Here is a 24,962-nt window from a genome sequence, read left to right as displayed (position 1 = left end):
AAGCAAGTCCAGCCCATGCTGGGGATTGAGTCTGAGGGGGCCCGAGGAAGAGGCCCGGCACGAGTAGCTGCCTCGAGAGCCCGATGACCAGATGACACAAGGCTGATGTTAGGGAGACGTTAGCCACATTTCTGCCTTTTTTGTGTTAGGAGCGTGCACTTCAAGCCCGCGTGGTGGCGTGTCTCCGACACGTTTTCAGACGTGGGGCCCAACAACGCAACTTTTGAAACTTACTGTTGGGAAGGCCACGTGGCTTCTTCATGTCCGTTGGATTTCAACGGTTACGTTTTATGGACGGTTGGATTTCCAATGGTAAAAAAAAAAAAATCAAACCTTCATTAATTTCAACCGTTTGATTTGAGATCAACGGTCCATGTTATTCTTTTGCAGCAATTATCTTTAAATTTTAACTTAATTAAAATAATAGTTTTTTAATTTTAACTAATTTAGGTCTCTCAACTTTAACTAACTTATAGTGATAGTCTCTTGATTTTAACTCAATTATAGCAATGATCTTGCTAACATGACTCATTTCGATCATAACTACACGTTTTGATGAGTTAAGGTACCAATGATCACAAATTTTTTATTGATGAACTATTGCTCTAATTAGATTAAAATTGAAAAACAATTACTACAATTTTCTCTTTAATTCAATAGGCGGTGGCAATGGGTCCCACTCCAAACTCGACTTAGATGGGGCCCACCATGGGACCTTCTCGTTGGCAGGAAAGGTAAATAATCACTAATCGCTAGGATAAGGTTATCTTAATATTGCTTCCAGATTTGAGGTCGTTTTCCATGTTTTGGGTTTTCAGATAATATATATTACTGCTTGACCAAGGTGGTAAACATCTCACCTTCTAGTGTTTGGATGAGAGGGCTCAAAATGTAATCTTGCCTTTTTCTCATTGAAATAAAAAGTGAGAAACCATACTTCGACATAGTGCATGATCTTCCTTTAAAATCAGTATGTAAGAAATTGGATTTTGTTTTTTGCTTTGGTTCTTGATAAATTTATGTTAAATAAACAACCATTTTTAATAAAATTGAAACAAAGACGATGATGTAGTTAACATCAACCCTCTTTTACAATGACGAAGTCAGGATTGTGGTTTAGGGAGGACCCAACACGCTCTCCTTGTTCTAGAAAATTTTGGCACATCTTGTTTTGACCAACTTTCGTTTGGGTTTGAAATGGTGTATTCCTCGTCATCCTCTTTCGAATCAATCCACAAACCCGACCTAAACTTGTGATAAAATGACTCTCAGAATAAGTGAGGGATTCATAAATATTGGTAAGTGATTTCCATACTCTTTTTTCTCCTTCTACACCCTATATTTGCAAATAGTCAGACAAATTCAAACTATTAAGACATCTAATTGTAGGAAGAAAATTGACAAATACAATGGTTAATAAAATTAGAACCACCATTTAATTCAATGGTGATATGATTTCTAATTTGAGTAATTTTTAGAGAAAAATGAACTTTAAGAAAATACCTAAATAATAGACAATTGGATTGTTGAAGTTATTAAGGGATCCCTCAGCCAAAATTCATTGCAGTTAACATTTTATTTTGAAGAAACCATAATAACATACGTGTTGGATTAGAACTTCGTATTGTTTTAAATTTTAAAATTTAGGGTTAATCTCAGTTTACTACCCTGAAGTTTCGTGGTTTTCAACATTTGGTACATGAAGTTTTTTTCATCCAAAAATCATACCTCAAGTCTTAATTTTGGAACAGTTTCAAACATTGAATAACCGTCAATATAACATTGCAAGGCTCATATAATGCAAATATAAATAAATAAATAAATAAATAAAAATTCCACAAAATACCCTTACTTGAGTAATTGGGCTGGTCTAAGTTATATGGCCCAAACCTTTTAAATCTGACAAGTTTAAAAGTTTGTTCGACTGATCAACAAATTAGGGTGCATAGGGATGCAGGTCGGATCAACCCAAGTCTGCCCATGCCCAACCCAATTCCAAATCCAATCGGATAGGTTAGAATGAAGAAGAAACTCACCCAAACCCAACTGGACCTCAACCAGATCATTTATTTGGGTTGGGGGTTGATATCTTGCCCACCCATGTCAAACCAAACCCAACTCGATTTTGAGCCTAAATTCGGTCATGCACCTATTACCCGTCCCACTTCATATTAACTGTTCAAATTGACTATGTAGTAATAAGATCGGCGAAACCCTATTTAGCCACTATAGGAGCAATTGTTCATGGACATTATGGAAAAATCCTTTCCGCATGAGATACATTCGTTACATTTATATATGAAAAATCTAGATATTGTGATATAACGCTTCTTCATATTTTGACTTTTATGAAATTTATTTCTTTGCTACAGCTAATCGATTATACACTTTAATCATATCCTACTTCTACAAATTCTACTAAAAAAATAGGTAAAAATCTCTCCATGCTTTTTCTAGAGGTTTGTAGAAAGCTGCAATCAATAGGATTTTTCTAATCCTCCATTCCTGAAAGGAAGAACGTGAAATTCTTTTTCTTTATAAGTTATGTATAAGTTTTGGAATGACTAACTTGAAGTTTATTGTCGGTTTTCATATGGATAGTTTTAATTTTACATTTCTTTTGTCTGAAGCTTTGGTATATGTCTTGTAACTTAATTTCAACTTTGCATGGTTGAAACATCAGAAATATATAGTCTCCAAGTTGTTTGTTTAAACTTTTGTGTGGATGATGACATATAAATGAAATTTTAACTAGTATTGACGTTGTTTAGTTCAAAATTTGAAAAATCATGTAAAATAAGATGTTATAAGATTGAACTCGATAAAGTTGAGTAAACCCAAACCAACCTGTATAAACCCGAACCTACTAAACCCGCATGAACCTGAATCCAACTCAAACCCAAATTATAAAGATTGGGTTAAGATTGGGTTGACCATCTAACCCATCCAACCCACTCGTGTTGCAACCCGCATGACTAGCCACCAAGAGGGATTGTCAAACCAACAGTCCATTTTTCAACCAAAAAAAAAAAAAAGAGTGGGTTCAGTCATGAGTGAAAGAAACCTTTTTTGCCCATGCCCAGCTGCTACCCTATAAACTCTTACCCTCTTTCAGTCCATCTGCATTCAGTTCTCCATCTAACCAAACCACTCACACAATGAAACTCCATTGGCACACTCCTGCTCCCTCAGCCCTTATCTTCTTCTTCACCACCGCCCTTCTCCTCCTCCGCCCTACCGAGTCAACTCAGCCTCCATATTCCTGTGACTCGTCCCCACCCTCAACCAGCTCCTACCCTTTTTGCAAAACGACCCTCCCCATCTACAAAAGAGTCCGGGACCTCGTCTCCCGCCTCACATTGGACGAGAAAATCTCCCAACTCGTTAACTCAGCCCCTCCGATTCCCCGACTAGGCATCCCGAGTTACGAGTGGTGGTCCGAGGCTTTACATGGCGTCGCGGACGTCGGCAAAGGTATTAAACTTTACCCCACCATTAACAACGCCACAAGCTTCCCTCAAGTCATCCTCACCGCGGCTTCTTTCAACGACCATCTCTGGTACCGCATTGGCCAGGTGAGTCCAACTCACAGAGTAAAAAAACCCCAACTCGGCTTCGATCAGTTACCATTTTTGGTCGAAATAATTACAACCCATTACGGTTTTTTTGGTGGCAGATCAAAACCCAAATAGTAGTTATTGGGTTACTGTTAAAATCATTCAAATATAAATAAAGTTGTGTTTTTTTTCCTTCCATTTTTTAGGTGATTGGGACTGAAGCTCGAGCAGTGTACAATGCCGGACAAGCAACAGGGATGACATTTTGGGCACCAAATATCAACATTTTCAGAGACCCGAGATGGGGGAGAGGGCAAGAGACACCTGGCGAAGATCCAACGGTCGCCGGAAGATACGCGGTGTCGTATGTGAGAGGGGTTCAGGGCGACTCGTTTTTTGGAGGGAAGCATAAACTTGGTGCTGGTGGTCGTCTTCAAGCTTCAGCTTGCTGCAAGCATTTCACAGCTTATGATTTGGACAGTTGGAACAATGTCACTCGTTTTCGCTTCGATGCTCGTGTGAGTTCTTCTCCTTTTTTTTGTTTTTTTTTCATCTATTGGTCAATTAATTTTCGAATATGTTTTCGAATTTGGAAGGGTATAAAAATGTTCGGGTAATAGGAAGATTAAAATTGCAGACAAAATTTTTCAAACTAAATGACATGAAAGTTGATAATTGAGTTATTACTTCAACGTTGATTAACATGTTTATTATTTATTGATGACGTATTATTTGATTTGTAAATTGAGCCTACACATTTAATCTACCTAGGTTTTGAATGAAAACATAGATGACAGGCAGTCCATCATATCTTATCTTGGTGTCATGTTCTTGGATAAAATAATGAGGAAAAATGAATTTAAGTTTCTTCTTCTTCTTCTTCTTCTTCAAAAAAAAAAAAGAATTTAAGTTCTACACTCTTGTTTTTAATGCATTCTTTTCTCCATTTAAATTGAATAAATGAAAGGAAATTTGACTTAACTAGTAAATGTTCTTTTTATTGTACTTTTCTTAGATTTGTAGACTTGTATAACTTTATGTGTTTGTTGCATGCAGGTGACACAGCAAGACCTAGCAGACACATACCACCCTCCGTTCCAAAAATGCGTGCAGGAAGGCCAAGCCAGCGGCATAATGTGTGCCTATAACCGCGTCAATGGGGTTCCAAGCTGTGCAGATTATAATCTCCTCACCAAGGTTGCAAGAGGACAATGGGACTTTCATGGGTACTTAACTATCACTATAAACTGTCACTTAGTACTACGGTCTAGTGATATTTTTTTTTACTTGTAAGTGAAAGGTTTTAGGTTCGATTTTCGTCAAAGGCAAATTCGAATCACATTATTACTATCATATTGTAAGGCTAAGCCCACCCCCTTCTTATTATTATAGATAATATCATTTGTTCAAAAAACTATCACTACAAACTCATTTTTTCATCATCCTTTTCCTTTAACTATAACCTTTTTGCACTCTTTTCATTTAATTATGAACTTTTTCTGTCAATTATCGTTGGGATAGATATGCTAATACAGTTCATTCATGTAATAGTGGACGACTGTGAGTGGTTGATTGGTAGATTATAAATTGTAAGGCACGATTTAATCAATCGTCGATAATTGTGTCTATGTGAATGTGACGTGAATCAGTTAATGACGAATCTCACATAATGTGTCTAGTCATTAGGGTTTTAGATGACTAATAGCTAAACTTTCATAACCATAATTTGAGGTCAGAGATTTGGTAGAAATGGTTTACCAAATATATGAAGAACCATGGTGCTAATTTTAGCATGAATTAACGAAATGCTAATAGAAGCAAAATCATAATAAAAGATTCATATCCATTAATATATGATCGATTGACTTGACACTTAGTACTACGATTTAGTGATATTCATGTTCACTTGTGTAAGTAAGAGGTTTTATGTTTGATTTTCACCAAAGACAAATTTGAACCACATTATTGCTAACCTGTTGTGAGATTTATCCCACTTTTCCATTCTTTTAGGGCATATAATATCGTTTTTTTTCAAAAAAAAAAAATCCAAATTTATTTATTTATTGACCGAATTGGGGGAATGATCAGGTACATCACGTCGGACTGCGATGCTGTGTCCATCATCCACGATATGCAAGGATACGCTAAAAAGCCCGAGGATGCAGTCGCATATGTCCTCAAAGCAGGTATGGTGGGACCAATCCCCTTATTTATTAAGGAAAACTAATGAAAATGGCTTGAAAACTTTGAGTTTTAATGATAAGGACAAAATAAAAGGTAAAGTGAATAGTAACATGATTGACTTTTTAGTGTAAAAATATGGTTTTTCGTTAAAGTGAACAGTACCGGGTGCTTTTCGTTAAAGTTCCCCTATCTATTATCCTTTCCTTTTTGCCTTTTTCTATATCTTGTTTACTATGTTCCTCACTTTTGTCTTTTTGTTGGGTAATTGTGCAATCTATTCCTTGTTGTCATGGCCCATTTATGAACTCACATGGGCTCCAACCACTTAAATCCACTTTTTGGGGTTTTTTTTCTTTTCCAAAATTTTCCATCATCTACTTAGAACAACTCCAAATCTTATGTCGATAATTGCTTAGGTAATTGAATAATAGGCGATTATTAACTTAGTGAATAGTAATTGTCTGAGTATATTTCACCATCCCGTAAAGGAATTGTCTAAGCAATTGACTTTAAAAAGTTATTATAAAAAAATAATAACAAAATGATAATATTATGTTTAATCTCGAATATAATTTTTAACAAGTTTCGTCACACCACATGTCACTATCCGAAATTACAACTTTTGTCAATAGATTTTCGATTAGTTTTTTGACTAATCTCGTAGCTTTACGTGATCGTGTAAGAATTTCTATATTTAAAAAAAAATCTTTTTCTAATTGAATTAAAACTGTCAGATTATTATTATTATTATTTTTGCAATGAAGTGTCGGATTACTTTTTTTTTTTGCAATCCCAACAACCTAGATTGTGTCACGTGAGCACAACAGATAGATTCAGATTTTTTGCTGAATTTTTAACCTAAAAATATTTGCTAAATCGGAAGGGTAATATGATATAGCTGTTACAAATCTAACGGCCTATATCGCGCTCGCCCTCATCAGCCAGCCATCCCGGATCGACAGGCATGCCCCTCGCCGTTGGGTTTAGTAATATTTATTCGGCCTATAAGGCAGGCAAACTGTCTAGAGCCAAGGACTAAACATGAAAAAAAATCTTGGATTATGGAGTCTAATTAGTCAAAATTTGATACATTGGGGGCCTATAATAACATCCGAGATACGTACAAAATAAACCCAGTTGAAAACTTATAATAAAAATGAACTAGAGAGACACTGAGTAGACAACGATCCTATTTTCAATATTAATCCAAGTTTGATTAAGAAACATAAAATTCGATATTTTATACAAATGTTGCAGGCATGGATGTGAACTGTGGATCCTACTTGAAGGATCACATTAAATCAGCAGTGGAGCAGAAAAAGCTAAATGTATCAAAAATAGACAGAGCACTCCACAACCTCTTCTCAGTGAGGATGAGGCTTGGCCTGTTTGATGGAAATCCACTGAAACAACCCTATGGAACCATTGGTCCAGACCAAGTGTGCTCCAAACTGCACCAGGCTTTAGCCCTAGAAGCTGCTCAGGATGGAATAGTGCTTTTGAAAAACTCTGGCAGGCTTCTCCCACTCCCAAAAGCAAAAGCCATTTCATTGGCTGTCATTGGCCCCCTTGCTAATGCTTCAAAAGAACTTCTGGGAAACTACCATGGTCCTCCATGCAAATCCGTCACCCCATTAAAAGCACTTCAGGACTATGCTAAAGACATGATCTCTAACCCGGGCTGTGATTCGGTTCAGTGTCCCCAAGCTTCTTTTGATGAAGCTGTTGGAACGGCAAAAGAAGCAGATTATTTGGTTTTGATTGTGGGATTGGACCAAAGTCAAGAGAGAGAGGGACATGATAGATTGCACTTGGAATTTCCTGGGAAGCAGCAGCAGCTAATTACTAGTGTGGCTAAAGTTGCTAAGAAGCCTGTTGTTCTTGTGATTCTTAGTGGGGGTCCAATTGACATTTCTTTTGCTAAATTGGACAAAAAAGTTGGAAGCATCTTGTGGGCTGGATATCCTGGTGAAGCTGGTGGAATTGCCCTTGCTAAAATCATCTTTGGTGATCACAACCCAGGTAAAATTTGATGTCACTGCTTAGAAGAACCAATTGACAAAGTTCAATAGCGTTGGCTTATTTAATACAATTAACAATCAAATAACATAACATGTACGGGAGAGTTAATCTTGCACACAAAATGTTTGACAAAGTTCGATAGCGTCTTATTTTAGCTTTAGAAGAACCATTTGACAAAGTTTGGTACCGTTTTCTAGCTACTTGATATGTTGTTAGACTATTAATATGGATCACGTACTTAACACAAAACGATTTGATTGACAGTCGGATAACCTAATATGTTAGTTACAGATAATTTTACTAACAAAAAGTTTTACTTATTTAATGTTTCCTGTGCAGGTGGAAGATTGCCAATGGCTTGGTACACACAAGATTATGTCAAAATGCCAATGACGGATATGAGAATTAGGCCTGACCCAAAAACAGGCTACGTTGGTCGCACTTACAGATTCTATACAGGCAGAAAACTTTTTGACTTTGGTTATGGCCTCAGCTACTCAAACTATGTTTATGAGTTTGCCTCTGCAGAATCCCAGAACAAGCTCTACTTAAATGAATCATCAATTAGTCCCACAGCTAAGTCATCGGACTCCGGCAGGTACCAGTTAGTCCAAGACCTAGGTGAAGAATTCTGCGAGAAAAAGAAGTTACCGGTCAGAGTTGGGGTTCAAAATCATGGCGAGATGGCCGGGAAGCATCCGGTGCTGCTTTTTGTGGGTGAGAAGAATCCCAAAAATGGAAGGCCAATGAAGCGGTTGGTTGGATTCCAGAGTGTGATATTGAATGCTGGGGAAAGAGCAGAAGTTGAATTTGTTTTGAGCCCTTGTGAGCACTTGAGCCATCCAAATGAGGAAGGTTTGATGGTGGTTGAAGAAGGTTCTTATTTCTTGGGTGTTGGAGATGTAGAGTACCCTCTTGATATCATAGTCTGATATATAAAGTAAGGGTTGCTTCTTGCAACAGCCATATTCGTTGGTTGCGAAATTATGAATGCAAATCTTAAATATGGAAGAGCCAACTTTGAGCTGTTTCTGGTAGTCTTGTGTTCCTTCGTTGCTACCGTCAAATCAACATTATAATTTTTGTGATCGATTCATTTAAGTTTATTCATCAAATGATGTGGTTATATACATATCGATGTTTTATTAAAACTGGACAAAATTACAAACTTATGTCTTTGACAATATATAATGATCAAGACTGAACCGATATTTTGAAACATGCGTTGACTCTTATGGTTACCAACTAATGGAGGAGCAGCTGAGTTTGATGGCTTATGATTCCGTGCTCTTTTATTTTTTATTCCTATGATTTTTTTATGTCTTAAAGGTGAGCATGTGTGTTAGATGAATATTAAACCGTGTGCCACTAACCTGATGTAATTAAGAACACGCGTATCTATATGAGATTGTAGCAAATAGAAAATCGGGAATATATTTACTCACCACCCTTGTGATGGTGATGTTCATTATCTTATTTATAATCGTAGGGTTAGTTAAAATTTTGAAATCTGTGTAGTGGATAGACACAAATTTTAAAATTTAAACTCATCCAATAATAATAAGTAGGATAATGAACAAAAATGCACCCTAGAAAATCCTGGTTCTGATAATCCAGAAAGAAACACCTAGCATTAGACCTTTTTTTTTTTTTTGAAAAATGATAACATTAGGGGTTCAATTGTTACTTATTAGTTGTTACTTGTTACAAGTTGATGAACAGTCTGTGGGATGCCAAATCTATGAATGATATTCTCTTTCAGGACCTTAATGACTATTTCCTGAGTCACATTCTTCAAGGGTATGGCTTCAATCGAACGCATACAAGAGTTTATTGACATTATTGCTAACATGACAAGTTTTCTTCTTTTTGGCTCACTCAAACTTTTTTTTGGGTAGAAAAATAGATTCCATTGCATTGATAAACAGGTGCCAAATATAAAGATTTAGACCAAATTCAAGCACTCTAAACTGAGGAGGGTTCTAGTAATTTCACAATTATCAACTAATAAAGAAACAGATTACATAGAACCAGTTTGCACTCTAAATTTTGAAAAGAAATTCCCTCACTAGAAGTCCAAAACGAATCGACCTGCCACAAACATGAATGATCAGTACCATTGGAGACCAAGATAGCAGAAAGCAAGACCGATCTGACAGACAACTCTCGAAGGAAGACAAATGGGGTATTCGACAAACAATTTGGAGTAGGCATATTTTCATTAGACAACTTAAACCGGATCATACAATACCAAATTGTTTCGGTTTAGTGGAGACTACAGTACCATTTCGGAATCAATGTATTTTGAGCCAAAAATGTGAAAGCTCTAATTTAGTTAGAAATATGATTGTATAAATCCTTGTAGATTATGAATAGAAAGAGACGGCTACAACACCAGCATCCACCGTGGCCGCTTATCCCCTTGGCCTACCTATAAAGAATTGCTCCGAGAGGAAGAGACGGTTGGGCCTGCGGAATGCATGAGGAGAGCTACGCCTGAATTAAAAGGAGAAGAAGACCTTGAATTTTGCTGCTTGAAAGTGTGACGAAGGTCGACGAATGTAGTAAGAGAGCCGTTGATGATTGCCGTATTGGACATCCGATATTTGAAACCAAGGCCACGAAGAACAACAAGAACAATATCTTTGTCCACGACCGGCTGATTGATGGAAGCAAGTTTATTTGCAATAGACTTGACATGTTGCAGGTAAACATCAAGAGATTGGGAGCCTTTGGACATGGCAAGAAGTTGGAAGTGGAGGCTGGCCTCGCTAGAAAGAGAACTCTAAGAAAAATGAGTGAAGACACTTCCAGGCATCCTGTGCAGTATCATGGCCAATGATGTGATGTAAAATGGAATCTAAGATAGCATTGGTAAGGTAAAGGTAACAAAAGGATAAAAAAGGAAAACCAAGGCCGATAAGGGACTGGAAAGCGTTGGTGAGATAAACCCTAGGACCTAGTTAGGCAGATACCATGTAAAAATAGGAGGCATATTGTCTGTCCTTTTGTTTGGGTGCCCTTTCCATTCTCTTCCCTATTTTGTGCGGTCACGATTAAGTCACGTCAACATTTTATATTGATTTTTTTTATAGAGATAATAAGATAAAAAGAAATAAGAATATAAAATATTGACGTTGCTTAACCGTGAACACACAAATAGGAGGGGATGTGAAGGGTAACCAAATACGAGGGCAGACAATCTGCCTATGTAAAAATATTATTCCTTGATCACATCGATACTGTGGATTGCCACCAATTATCTCAATTTTTTTGTTTAAAAAGGATACATGTACTTATGCTACAAATGGAAATGAATAATTATATTCATAAGACTTGACCCTTGCTATGTCTAATTCAAGTTCGTCGTATTTGACTTGCAGCATAAAAAAACATAAATTAAAGAGAAGAATCCGGAGATGATTAACAATGGATTATATATTACTCTTACTTTGAGACCTCTATGAGACGAATTAGTTGTCTATATCTTGAACCATGCACTTTAGTAATTTATTATCTTTTCTTTTTTGGTGTTTTTTAAGCTTGTGGTGTGGATATTGCATATGCAAGGAAAAGAATATATATTCATGCCAACCTAATGATAAACCAACTACAATAATATAGATATGGTTTGCAAAGGCAACTGAGAAAAAAAATGCAATTGTTTTAACCAAAAAAAGAAGAAGATTCAAATTCTAGCAGCCCATGGAGAGGACAAATATGAGGTTATGCTTTTAGTCTGAATGCAAGCAAACATTGTTTTGTAGCCACCAATATTGTTTGGATATTTAGGATTGAATTGGATTAAATTACTCACTACATTTAATGAATGTTTAATATTTAAACAAATGTCAACTTGCAGACTTTGTCCATATTGAAGATATAAATTACATAGTTACGAGAGAAGCTTACTATTCTAATTCTCACAAAAATAGTAGGATGGGAGGGAAAACTTTTCTTCATGACCATTACATTTTCTTCTTTCAACCTGAACAAAATATGCAATTTAACATTAATTTTTTATTTTACATTCATTGAATCTGATGATCTATCCAACTCCTAGATACCAAACAAGACCTAAAGATCTAGGTATATGGTTAGACAATATATAGGACACCCTTATTTAGACAACATTGTTGGAATTGTAACATTTTATTCTTTCTATAATTTGTAAGTAGTATACAGCCAAAGTGTATGGTTTTCATTGAAAAAATGAGCTGCAAGAGGTCACCTCATCAGCTTATTGTCAAAGTGGAATGTTCTATGATCAGTTATTCAAGTATCTATTGAAGTTCGGCTAAACTGCATATTTTATTTACAAGTCCTTATAGTTTTGATACCGATTCGACTTACTTATATTTTCACAAATATAGTTGAAGCTGCTGAACTTGGTTCATAAGATCCTGAATGTAGTAGTGATTTGCATCATCTTATTTTTGAGTTATAGAACCCTAGACTGAGAACGTTCTTTTCTCGGCCGAAGTCGGTCGATGTAGTAGTCAACAACGCGTTTCACATAACCACATTCATCTTATTCGCCCAATCGAGCTTGGTAGCGAGTTGGCATGCCCACATCAGCAATCAACCACTGAAGAATATAGTTAGCTCATTAGTTACTTGGCTTGCACGCCATTTAGGCATTCTAATTTTTAGGGTCGACACAAGCACATAAGGAAAAATCAAATGTCGCATTGAATCAATGTGCAAGATAAGTTATATATCTTTTTCTTGAGTGATTATGGAGTTAGCGAGTGATGATTGCCTTTCTCTAAAGGAGGTTTTCAAGTTCGAGAATACATTTTCTCAATATATTCTCTGAATTTCTCATCGTATATTTATGTTAACATGTCATTAACAACAATATATCAAAATAATAAGAAAATCACCCACCAACTTTTGATTCAACGCAAATCAATAAAATTTTGTAACCTAAAAAGAAAAGAAAACCAATTTTTTTCTCTTGAAAGTCAACATCATCTAACAATAGCTTTGACAACATTACAATTTCAAGGCTAAATCGCGAAAATGGTCATTGGGATTTGCATAACTCCTCATTTTGGTCCCTGAGATTTCAAATCAATAGAAGTGGTCCCTGAGATTGTCCATCCTCTATCATTTTGGTCATTCCATTAAAAACTCCTAGAGCTCTTGGCTGAAGTTTCGGCAATTTTCAAAGCTTCGTAACTCAATCGTTTCTTAACCAAATTCGACCCATAATATATCAAAATGAAAATTGGAAAGCATAGAATAAGATAATACCCATTTGGAAGCCCAATGGTTGCCAGAGATAGTCGTAAAATAGCCTCAAAGTTGACTGGTCCAAGGAAAAACTGGAAAACTCGCCCAAAACTGGGTAAATTTTAAACGTTCATAACTTATTCGATACTCAACGAAATCAAGTGATTCAAAAACGAAAATCATACTTCTCGACGAGACGAAGAGAATGGTACCTTTTTCAGCGGTTAACTCGCTGTGGTTTGGCTGAAAAATGGCTCTAAAGTGGCTGTCTTGATCTCGAGTTAGCCACTTTCGAGCCATTTTTCAGTCAAACCACAACGAGTTAACCATAAAAAAAGGTACCATTCTCTTTGTCTCATCAAGAAGTATGATGTTTGTTTTTGAATCACTTGATTTCGTTGAGTATTGAAGAAGTTATGAATGTTTAAAGTTTAACCAGTTTTCGGCGAGTTTTTCAGTTTTCTCTCGGACCAGTCAATTTTGAGGCTATTTTCCGACCATCTCCGGCAACCATTGGGCTTCTAAATAGGTATAATCTTATTCTACACTTTCCTATCTTTATTTTTATATATTATGGGTCAAATTTGGTTAAGAAACGATTAAGTTACGAAGCTTTGAAAATTGTCCAAACTTCCGGCCAAGAGTTTCGGGACATTTAATGAAGTTTTTAAATAAACGATGAAAATGGTGGATGATGGACAATCTCATGGACCACTTATATTGATTTGAAATCTCATGGACCAAAGCGATGTGTTATATAATCTCAGGAACTATTTTCGCGATTTAGCCAAATTTCAATGACATACTGTTGACCCTAGAAACTACCAAGCCTACGTGGTGCGCATGCCGAGTAATCTATAAGCTAACTACGTCCTTCGATGGATGCGGGGCGTGCCAACTCGTCGGCCGAGCTCGGCCGAGGAGTAAATTTTGTTGATGTTGCGTTGGGTACGCGGCTGACTTCTGCGTCTTGCGATTGCGGCCGAGAAAGGAACACGTCTCGGCCTCTTGGGCTCTCGAACCTGAAGACAAGGTTACTATTCTTACGAAGTTCAATATCAAATTCGGCTTTCAATGTGCCGAATGTAATAACTGTAACACCTCACTTTGCTGAGAAGGCTGATGAGATGACCTCGACCAACAAGGATTCAGAAATCCTTCTCGACCGAGACTCGGATAGGTAATCAATCGTTCTCGCTGCAGTGCTGTTGATGCCAACGGAAGATACTGCGAGACCGACTGACTCTACGGTGACAGAGCTATCTATGCCGACGTAAGATATCACCGGTTGCTTCCACAATGCTGTTGATGCCAACGGAAGATGTGTCAGCGAAAAAGGAAAAAGAAAAATCACAAGTTGTGAGAATTTGCGCATGGCAATTTTGTATTTATTTTGCAGGGGCCTGAATGATGCGCAGTCTCTTCTATTTATAACAACGGCCCCCCAAGGTCGAGTTAAAAACCTACTCGGACTAGGTCTTCTTCTCCTGATCAGTACAAACTCGACCAGTCCTACTTTCACTAGGATTGTGAACCTAGTCCTTAACCGAGCCGGATTCGCTTCCGGGTCTTGCCGAGACTCCTTATTGCATTAGGACTCGCCTTCTTGCGTTATGACCTAGCCGACCTAGGTTTGGAGGCCCTCGTACTAAACGATCCATGGTATTCTTATCGCAAGGCCTTTCGGGCCGAGAATGATTCTATACTCGGCCCAAACTATTATTTTGGGCCCAAACACATACACATTAGAGTTTTGGTCACTACCAAAATAAATGAATATGTAACCATCCTCAACGAATGCCATCATGAAATGTAAGGCTATAATTGTCTTTCACAATAGACTTTTCCTCCTAATTTAGATTCTTTCCATAATTTCTTATTTCCATAATTAAAATATAAGTAATATTTTATGGCCTTGGGCCTCTAGTCATGATTCATGGCATTTTACACACGTTATCAAGTGACCTTAAGTAATTGCCAACAAACGAAGAATATAGGGGAATAGGTTCGGGATCATTTCATGGTATATGTTTATCTGTAATTCTGCAGTAAAAAGTTATTTTGTATTTTTTTATTTAAATTAAATACAAATAATATCTGATAAAAACTGTCTACACGATGCATAATAAATGAATACGATGAAGTAATCTTCAGAATTTTCACAGAAAGGATCTGGCTCCTCGTCCAAATACACGAGGTGGTTTTCTATTTCTAATTTCAACTAAAATTTAAAACAGTGACCGCATGCCCCACGCGCCTCGAGTTTGCGTGCCCCAAACGCAATCCCACAGCGTTGTTGTACCACAATGGTATTGTGTTCTTCCTCTGCTTTGAAAGCACGTGAGATCGTACCCACCCCTTTGTCCAAATGACGTTTCTACCCTAAGCATTTTGAAAGTATTACACCCGTTCCAAGCGCCACCACTAAAAAAAAAAGGAACTTTAACGAAAAGCACCCGGTACTGTTCACTTTAACGAAAAATCACATTTTTACACTAAAAAGTCAATCCTGGTACTATTCACTTTACCTTTTATTTTGTCCTTATCATTAAAACTCAAAGTTTTCAAGCCATTTTCATTAGTTTTCCTAAAAAAAAAACCCTCATAAAATCCAATTAAGGAATCATTGATAGATCAGAAATCCTGTCCGTACACGTGGCAGTTTAGTGGCCCAGAGCCGAACCCGAGAGAACTGCCCATGGAGCATAAGATTCTCACTGTGAGCGTACTACACACAAAATTTCCCCACCAGATTGCCCTGATCCGCCGCTGCCAAAATCCCGAATTTACCCTGGTCCTTATTCCGGAAGCCATGCCTAGTCAAATTCAAACCCGGAAAACAGAGTCGGTTAAAAGCAGGAGGACGGGAGGGCGGTTTGGGAATTTCACAACCTCGAGAGGATAAATAAACTAAAATAATGGATAGAAATTAAATTTGCCGGGAATAAAATAACGGTGGCCGGAGATAAAACCGGCCGGCGAAGCCTTTGATATTTCCTATATAAACCCGTCACCACGCCTTGTTTTCTCTCATATTTTCCTCTCTCTCTCAAGCTTCGCTCGCTCTCTCGCTCTAACCCTCACCCTACAGCGAGTCCTCCGTCTCCCAAATTTATTTAATTTTGGTTAAATTAAATAATTATTATTTTTCCATCTGATAAATACACCACACGAAAGCTCTGAAAAGAGGTAATAATTCTGCCCAATATATTTTAAAATTTAATTTAATTTTTCCGAATTTAATTTTTGTTGATGCGGAGGATCAGTAGCATGAATAATGGGATTTGATTAGAGACTAAATCTTTAGGTGGGAGTAATTTGATGAATGCATGAACATTTGGGTGAAGGAATTGTGGATCTGTTTGGATGGGAGTGGGATTTGGGATTTTGAGATTTCGGATTTGTGTTGGGATTTGGAGTGTTTGGTTATTGATGATGAAACCCTAGAAACGAAAAGCTAGGTCAGCAGGTTGGGATTGGGATTGGGATTTCAATCTGAGTAGGCAATTTTGAATTTAATTGGATCAGGAACTGCGTTTTCAAATTTGGGGGTTTTATTTTCCTTCTATTTTTTGTTAGGGTTTCGTGTATGCTTATTCTGCTAGGTTGTATATATGTAGTATATATGTAAATTATGCTTATTTGATTATGTGCTGTTTGGAAAACCAATTTATGCATTCTGAAGTAGTAATAATTTTGTGAAATTAATGTGTTGTATGATTTTGTTTCATGTTCTCGAAATCGTTCCAGCTTGATAACTGTTAATTTGAGCATGCTGTGTGTGTTGTGTGTGTGTGTTTTGTGGTTTAGTTATTATTATTTGATACTGGATTGCTTCTTGTAACGTTGTCGATTGATTGGTTTCCTTGATCTGGCATGTAGAATTGGCTGAACTTTTATAACTCTTTGATTAATGTTTTAATACCAATTTGTTCCATTTAATGCGAGCGTTTATCCTGTGATGTTTTCTTGTTTCCTAACTGTATGCATTTCGTTTGAATTTTTCCTTAGGAGGGAATCACGAAATTGACCAGTTCAACCTTTTTGGAAATACGGTTTAATTTGTATGTATTTACATATGAGATGGGTTCTCGAGGAAGGTTGTTATTTGATCTCAATGAACCCCCTGCCGAGGATAATGAAGAGAGTGATGGCGCCCTCAGCTTCCAGCCACAAAAGGCACTTCCTTCTTCAAACCCCCACACTTCAGAAGTGCTTGCAGTAGCAGCCGTTGCACCAAGAATTGTTAATAATCATGCTTTTTCACATGCATCGTCTGTGTCAGGTTTTCAACCTTTTGTTCGGCCAAAAAATGCTCATGGCTTTGAAGGTGATGCTGACGAGAAATCAAGAGATAGTAATCCCAAATATACATCAGTATCTAAATCAAGTAATGATGAGGACATGAAACCTGTACCATGTTTAGCTTCTGCTTCTGCAAATGGTCCATCTGTGGAAAGAGAAGAAGGAGAGTGGTCTGATGATGCCGAGGGATCTGCTGAAGCAGGTGGAACTGGCAGTTTGCATGAACAGGGTACAAGTTTACAAGGACAATCGGGAGGGATTGTTGAATGTGCTTCTGGTGTTGCTCCAGATATTAGTTCTTGTGATATTAAAACTTCAGAAGGTCTCAAGGATAAGAACACCAGTCATACTTCTTTAGGAGTAGATGATCAGAATAGTACTAGTAGCCGCATTTCAGACAGCAATGTTAAAGGTCAGGCAGCCATGGATGGTCAGGATGAACACGGATTGGTTTTGAAACAAGAAAAAGTTAAAGGCATTGAAGCAAGCCATGCACTCAAGTGTGCAAATAATCCAATGAAGAGGAAGCTGAGCCAACAGAATGAAGCAAAGCTGGGAAAGAAACGTAATAGACAGACAATGTTCCTTAATTTGGATGATGTTAAGCAAGCTGGCACTATCAAAAGTTCAACACCAAGAAGACAGACCTTTCCCTCACCTGTTACAACTCGCACTTTGAAGGACGTTCGTACCATTACTCTGCCTGCAGATTGTGTTGGGGAAAAGCAGTCACAATCAATGATTAAGGACCAGAAACAAGTTGATGTTTTATGTAATGATGGAGGAACTGCCGCAGAGTCTAGTGATTCCAAGTCTGAAACTAACGGGGATGTTAGTTATGGATCACTATCTAGGACCAGAAGGCAAAATGTTGACAATGATCCTTCCACAGAGGTCTTACCGCCAATTCCAAGGCAGAGTTCATGGAAGCAGCCCACGGATACAAGGCAGCTGAAGAATTCACATGTTGCTAATAGGAAGCCAGCACTGATCACTCAAAGCTCCATGGATTCCAAATCTGGAAACAAGAAACTTCTTCCTGCCAAGAAGCAAACGGCAATCAGTAACACATACCAAGACACATCAGTTGAGCGTCTTATAAGGGAGGTTACAAATGAGAAGTTTTGGCATCACCCAGGTATAAAGTAATGTTGTATTTCTGTTTATGTTCATTACTGTTGAATAGTTGTAACATGTATCCCAGTTTTTTTTTTCTTTCTTTCTTTCTTTCTTTTTACTCTTGGGAACTTTAGGCCATGTGTGTTAACAGCTTTCCGAATTTTCTTATGCCAGTGATCCATGCCCCTCCAATTGTTACATTATGAGATTCATAGCACACAAAGATTGGAAGGTGATGACAATTATATTGTGAAATCGAGATTCCATGTTAACATATTTCATTGATTTTCTCAATTTCACTTTGTAATCCGTATCATCATCACATACCCTCTTGTGTGCAAATGTTCTCATAGTGTAATGTTCCTACTATCTTCAATCTCTTTAGTTAGTTTTTTTTTTTTTTTGGAGGGGCGGTGGTTGGGGGTGTGTAAATATTTCAATTGAAGTTTTACATGCTTTGATATATTTCTGCCCCAGAGCAGCAGCCGCCGGACAAGCTTTAGAAAAACACACACACACAACAGACCAGCATGCATTATTTGGTTTTTATTTTCTAATAAATAAGGAATTGGTAACTGTGATTCTCTATAGCTTGTAAATTGTAAAAGTTGATATTTTATTGCTCAGGCCCCCAAACAGTGGACAAGATCTCAACAGCTCCATTTGGTGGGTGTGCAATTATCAGGAGGGCCAATTGGGAGGATTTTCCTTCATAGTATTAATTGTTATTGAGCCAACATAATATATTTAATCTGTAGCTAATACTAAGAGCAGCCTTCAAGTTTACATTTTCTGTGTGGAATTTTAACTGGTTATTGTAGGTTTCTTGTTTGTTTAAGTACTTGAAGTTTCAACTGTAACCTGTAATTTTGTTTTGGTAACCTATATTTCTGTGATTATTTGTTTATTTATTTTCTAAACCTTATATTTGCTGAAAGCTTGTACAGCTTCTAGTTCATGTGGAAGTTCTCTTTGGTTGGTAGGCTGCGACCAGGGTACATGTAAATGGTTCTTATATCGTTGCTTTTTATGTTATGTGTTCTCATAGCCTAGCAAATATACGTTTATCCTTTATTCCTTGTGGTTTTACCTTTGTCTTCCCCTTCAAAATCATTTTTCTTTCCACTGAATTTTTTTTTTTGTTGCAACAGGGGAGACTGACCTCCAATGTGTTCCTGAAAAGTTTGAATCTGTTGAGGAGTATGTTAGAGTATTTGAACCGCTTCTGTTTGAAGAATGCCGTGCACAACTTTACAGCACCTGGGAGGAATTAACAGAGGGTGTTTCTAGAGATGCTCATATAACTGTTCGTGTAAGAAGCATTGAAAGGAGAGAGAGAGGTACATGTCCAATTTGTTTCCTCCTACTTTAGTGATATATCAGGGTACAGATTTTAGAAATAATGAAAATAAAATAGGCTAGCCATGTATTTAGGGTTGTCCAGTATAGCTTATAGTACCCGTGCTTTTTTTGTGGTTCTGTGAACTGACTAAGGTGTAACTTTTGGTGGCTTAGGGTGGTATGATGTAATAGTCCTTCCAGTTAGTGAATGCAAGTGGACATTTAAAGAGGGGGATGTTGCAGTTCTTTCAACTCCTCGGCCTGGATCAGGTCTGATATGTGAATACTTTTCTGTGAAATCATTTCATTCGATATTGATGCTTTTGATATGTTCCTTACATTCACTCTTATTATGTCAAGCAGTCAGATCCAAAAGGAACAACTCTTCAGCTGAGGGTGATGAGGAGCCTGAAATCAGTGGGCGTGTGGCTGGTACTGTCCGGCGACATATTCCTATCGATACTCGTGATCCCCCAGGGGCAATCCTTCATTTTTATGTTGGGGACTCCTATGATTCTAACAGGTAGTATATTTTTTTCCTATGATTTTGGATTATTAGTTTGATTTCCTTTAGTATTTTTGCAGCAAATATGCTTACATTTTTTTTCTTTCCTCTCTCTGATATTATTTTTCCAGCTTGGTTGATGATGATCATGTTCTAAGAAAGCTACAGCCCAAAGGAATTTGGTATTTAACTGTGCTTGGTTCTCTAGCAACCACCCAGCGCGAGTATATTGCACTGCATGCATTTCGTCGTCTGAATATGCAGGTGACAAATTTTTGCATCAGTAATGACCATGTTCTTTTTCTTTTTCCTGTGAATAATAATTTGAGTGAACAATTTAACAGATGCAAGCAGCAATTCTACGGCCCAGTCCTGAACACTTTCCAAAATACGAGCAGCAGTCCCCTGCTATGCCAGAATGCTTCACACCGAATTTCATTGATCATTTGCATAGGACCTTTAATGGGCCCCAGCTATCAGCAATCCAATGGGCTGCAATGCATACAGCTGCAGGTACAAGTGGTGGAAAGAGGCAAGATCCATGGCCTTTTACACTTGTTCAAGGACCTCCAGGAACAGGTAAGACACATACGGTCTGGGGAATGCTAAACGTCATCCATCTGGTTCAGTATCAGCAGTACTACACTTCTTTGCTGAAGAAACTAGCACCTGAAAGCTATAAGCAAAATAGTGAGACCAACTTTGATAATGTTGCTACGGGATCAATAGATGAGGTTCTTCAGAACATGGACCAGAATCTCCTTCGTACACTACCCAAGCTCTGTCCAAAGCCTAGAATGTTGGTTTGCGCCCCTTCTAATGCTGCAACAGATGAGCTTCTTTCCCGTGTTCTTGACCGTGGATTCATTGATGGCGAGATGAAAGTTTATCGACCTGATGTAGCCCGAGTAGGTGTGGATTCACAGACACGTGCTGCCCAGGCTGTATCCGTTGAGCGGAGAACTGAACAGCTTCTGGTTAAGAACCGTGAGGAAGTTTTAGGGTGGATGCATCAGTTGAGAAATCGTGAAGCTCAGTTGTCCGTGCAGATATCTAATCTTCAAAGAGACCTTACTGTTGCAGCTGCTGCTGTTCGTTCCCAAGGATCAGTTGGTGTTGATCCTGATGTTTTGGTGGCTCGGGACCAGAATCGAGATACTTTGCTGCAGATTCTTGCAGCTGTTGTTGAAAACAGGGATAAAACTCTAGTTGAGCTATCTCGCCTGTTTATTTTAGAAAGCAAGTTTCGTGCTGGTGGCAATTTTAACTTGGAAGAAGCTCGAGCTAATCTTGAGGCAAGTTTTGCCAATGAGGCTGAGATTGTTTTCACTACTGTTTCAAGCAGTGGTCGCAAGCTGTTCTCTCGTCTTTCTCATGGGTTTGATATGGTTGTGATTGATGAGGCAGCGCAAGCCAGTGAAGTGGGAGTTCTTCCTCCCCTTTCTCTTGGTGCTGCACGATGTGTTCTTGTTGGGGATCCTCAGCAGCTTCCCGCAACAGTTATCAGCAAGGCTGCTGGGACCTTGTTATACAGTAGAAGTCTTTTCGAAAGATTCCAGCAAGCAAAATGTCCAACAATGTTGTTATCTGTGCAGTATAGGATGCATCCCCAAATACGTGATTTTCCTTCTAGGTACTTCTACCAAGGACGCCTCACTGACAGTGAAAGTGTTGCTAATTTACCTGATGAAACCTATTACAAGGACCCTTTACTTAGACCTTATGTATTTTTTGACATTTCCCATGGACGGGAGTCCCACAGAGGGGGATCTGTCTCTTATCAGAACATACACGAAGCACAGTTTTGTGTGCGCTTGTATGAGCATCTCCAGAAGTCCTTGAAAGCATTGGGTTTGGGGAAAGTTTCTGTCGGCATAATCACACCATATAAATTGCAACTCAAATGCCTCCAACGTGAGTTTGAGGATATTTTAAATTCAGAGGAAGGGAAGGATATATATATCAACACTGTAGATGCTTTTCAAGGCCAAGAGCGTGATGTAATTATCATGTCCTGTGTGCGAGCTTCAACTCACGGGGTTGGTTTTGTAGCAGATATCCGCCGTATGAATGTAGCTCTCACTCGTGCAAGAAGGGCTCTTTGGGTATGGATTTCTTCTATTTTGTCCTCCTTTTATACTAATTACAGACAAGTTTGCACCTTCTACCTGCACATACATACTTTGCATTTTTAATTTCAATCTGGATATTTTAACAGGTCATGGGGAATGCAAGTGCCTTAATGCAGTGTGATGACTGGGCTGCATTGATTACTGATGCCAAAGCCAGGAACTGTTTTATGGACATAGAAACTCTTCCCAAAGAATTTCGGGTACCAAAGGTACCTTCTTATGCTCCATTACCAGGAAAGCCTTCCTCTAATATGAGGGGTTTCAGGTCTGGTGGACCAAGGCATAGATCAATGGATATGCACATGGAATCAAGGTCAGGAACACCGTCAGAAGATGATGAGAAGTTGGGTGTATCAGTAATTTCTAGGAATGGAAGTTACCGGCCTATGAAACCTCCATATGAGAATTCCTTGGACGACTTTGATCAATCAGGTGATAAATCTAGAGATGCCTGGCAGTATGGTATACAGAAGAAGCATGGTCCTGCTGGGGTTGTGGGAAGGAGAGACATCTAGCTATTGATTGTTGGTTCTGAATCCTCTTTTTGCATCATTGGAGCTTTTTGGCATTCTATATTTTCCCTATTGTGCAGCTCTTGCTCGTCTGCCAGAAGGCTTCTGGAGGACTAGCTTCCTGTGCCGATCTCTGAAGTTGATGCCTTAAATCTGAAAGGCCGAGCCTTGTGCTGCATATTCTTTCACTTACTTGAGGCGTTTGGCAGTAAGGGGGACTTGGCAGGGGCTGTCGGCCTGTGCATAAAGTTGCTTTTGCCGACGATTCACCACCTCACAATCTTCAGAGGTAAGACGATAAATCATTTGATGTGCTGAAACCCTGAAACATGTATTTATAATTTGACCAATGCTTTATAGCTCTGTAGTTTTCCTTTTCCCTTTTAGTGTCATAACTTCTCATGTATGGGATACCAAATAACTCAGGAATCATATGGTGGTCACAGCAACGCTTTTCCCCAAATAACTCAGGAATCATATGGTGGTCACAGCAATGCTTTTCGTGTTACGGTAATATCGCTCCTGTTTTGATTCAATTGACGACTTCAGTTACAGAGATACAAAGGGGAAAGCTTCTGGATGACTCAAAAGCTCTGTTCGCGGAAGCATACTCACCGACTCCTCCATTCTTGGCGCCGGTGGCTAGTTAAACGGTTTAATGTAGGAAGTTCCCATTTGAATGATGCTATGGACATTTTCGGACGTGCACGGTGACCAGATAGTAGACGAAAGGTTAGTCCTCCTGTTGTGGTCTGGATACGCAAGAATATGTTGTTTTGTCCTCCTGTTGTTTGAAGGTTAGTTAGTGACATACATACATGCCAAAAGGTGGCATTTACAACAATCTTCTGTATAGAAATGGTGGAAGTACAGAAATTGCATTAGAAAGAAAAATCGATTTGTAGTGTCAACTAACATGTACATAACATCTTTCAGTTGTGGAATCGAATATAAATTTACCTTTTATGCTTTTGCCTTTTGTTCCGTTGTTTGTCCTTAATTTTGGAATTTGACAGGCAGGGGAATTCCAACTTGGGACGTATTTTAACATGATGAGGAGTACTACTATTAGATTTAGAGCTAATAGCGAGTTTGTTGTTTGTTGTTGCTTCTCGAGTAATAGGACCAAAAACAATGGTGATCTTGGTCGCATAATCACATGAGGAGCGAACTAGGATAATGATGAAGCACTCATTCAAATTCTAGTTCCATTGTTTCTCCTCAATTTTGGGGTTTGACAGGGAGGGAAATTCAAACTTGGGACGTATTTTAACATTAGAAAAACTAGTATTACTAGACTAAGGGCTGGTTTGGTATTTTTGAAATTATTTTAAAGGTGGTATTTAAAAAAGTTGGGCCTAAATTTTTGTTTGGTAAATAAAAAAAAAAGTTATTTATCAAAATCATAAGTTCAAAACAGCATAAAGCAGAAGTAGCTTTACTCCTGCTACTTTTAAAAACATTTTTTTTTCACAACACAATCCAAAAACAGTGGTGATTTGATTACATCACAAGATGTGATGACCTAACTAGGATCACACCCTTGTCTTGTAAAGGACAGGAAATGTCACATGGCACATGTAAATGATTGCCAGAGTAGCAACATGCAGAGGTCATGAATGATCTCTACTTTGAATCTTTTATTTTTTGGTGGATGTGTACTTTGAATCCTCTGGCCGCCTTTTGCTGAATAATCAAATCTCTGAGTTGTACATTGTGTGGGCAATTTGGGCATGGTGGCGATTGTGCATCTCCAACCAAAGCTATTTGACCAATATTACCTCCAAAATGATACAGATCAGTCTCCAACCAAAAGTTTTTCTTGCAAATGGGCATATTTTAGGCCTCAACTCAGCCGTCGGAAGGGTTTAAGAACAATTCTTCAGTTGCTTATTGTCTTGGGGATAGGCAATCAAATTCACTCTCCCCCCTTCCCAAAACACTCCAGCTCACTCGGGCAATTAGATCTAAGGCGAGCCTGATGGAGAAGTCAGACAATAGTCATCTAGTCCAGTGCCCTGCCTATGTGACATTAGGCTGACGACGT

At 38.2% G+C, this 24,962-nt stretch overlaps 2 protein-coding genes across 5 annotated transcripts; both read left to right on the top strand.

The window, feature by feature from the left end:
- The first annotated feature begins 3,039 nt into the window (after positions 1 to 3,039).
- Positions 3,040 to 8,859, top strand: LOC103435261 (probable beta-D-xylosidase 7). The gene is made up of 6 exons (XM_008373646.3): positions 3,040 to 3,575; positions 3,764 to 4,075; positions 4,614 to 4,783; positions 5,646 to 5,743; positions 6,999 to 7,763; positions 8,103 to 8,859. The coding sequence occupies exons 1-6, from the start codon at positions 3,159 to 3,161 to the stop codon at positions 8,693 to 8,695; spliced, it is 2,355 nt and encodes a 784-aa protein (XP_008371868.3). The 5' UTR covers positions 3,040 to 3,158; the 3' UTR covers positions 8,696 to 8,859.
- Positions 8,860 to 15,932: 7,073 nt separating this feature from the next.
- Positions 15,933 to 23,887, top strand: LOC103441634 (probable helicase MAGATAMA 3). Of its 4 annotated transcripts, none has more exons than XM_070826486.1 (9): positions 15,933 to 16,190; positions 17,013 to 18,444; positions 19,577 to 19,765; positions 19,941 to 20,036; positions 20,130 to 20,289; positions 20,403 to 20,535; positions 20,616 to 22,376; positions 22,490 to 23,204; positions 23,387 to 23,887. In XM_070826486.1, the coding sequence occupies exons 2-8, from the start codon at positions 17,085 to 17,087 to the stop codon at positions 22,916 to 22,918; spliced, it is 4,128 nt and encodes a 1,375-aa protein (XP_070682587.1). In that variant the 5' UTR covers positions 15,933 to 16,190; positions 17,013 to 17,084; the 3' UTR covers positions 22,919 to 23,204; positions 23,387 to 23,887. The 4 variants fall into 4 exon arrangements, with proteins under 4 accessions (XP_070682587.1, XP_070682589.1, XP_070682588.1 ...); XM_070826488.1 differs by having other exon boundaries at positions 16,031 to 16,190; positions 23,407 to 23,887; XM_070826487.1 differs by having other exon boundaries at positions 16,031 to 16,190; positions 23,362 to 23,887.
- The last annotated feature ends 1,075 nt before the right edge of the window (positions 23,888 to 24,962 follow it).

Source organism: Malus domestica, chromosome 08 (assembly GCF_042453785.1).
Source record: "Malus domestica chromosome 08, GDT2T_hap1".
Taxonomy (NCBI): domain Eukaryota; kingdom Viridiplantae; phylum Streptophyta; class Magnoliopsida; order Rosales; family Rosaceae; genus Malus; species Malus domestica.
Note: the sequence above shows the minus strand (reverse complement) of the source record. Positions and strands in the feature narration are given on the sequence as shown.

Coding starts and splice junctions, on each gene's coding strand:
- LOC103435261 (XM_008373646.3), top strand. CDS start 3,159: ATGAAACTCCATTGGCACACTCCTGCTCCCTCAGCCCTTATCTTCTTC. Junction 4,076..4,613: donor GTTTTCGCTTCGATGCTCGT/GTGAGTTCTTCT, acceptor TGTTGCATGCAG/GTGACACAGCAAGACCTAGC. Junction 4,784..5,645: donor GGACAATGGGACTTTCATGG/GTACTTAACTAT, acceptor GGGAATGATCAG/GTACATCACGTCGGACTGCG.
- LOC103441634 (XM_070826486.1), top strand. CDS start 17,085: ATGGGTTCTCGAGGAAGGTTGTTATTTGATCTCAATGAACCCCCTGCC. Junction 19,766..19,940: donor CATTGAAAGGAGAGAGAGAG/GTACATGTCCAA, acceptor TTGGTGGCTTAG/GGTGGTATGATGTAATAGTC. Junction 22,377..22,489: donor GTGCAAGAAGGGCTCTTTGG/GTATGGATTTCT, acceptor ATATTTTAACAG/GTCATGGGGAATGCAAGTGC.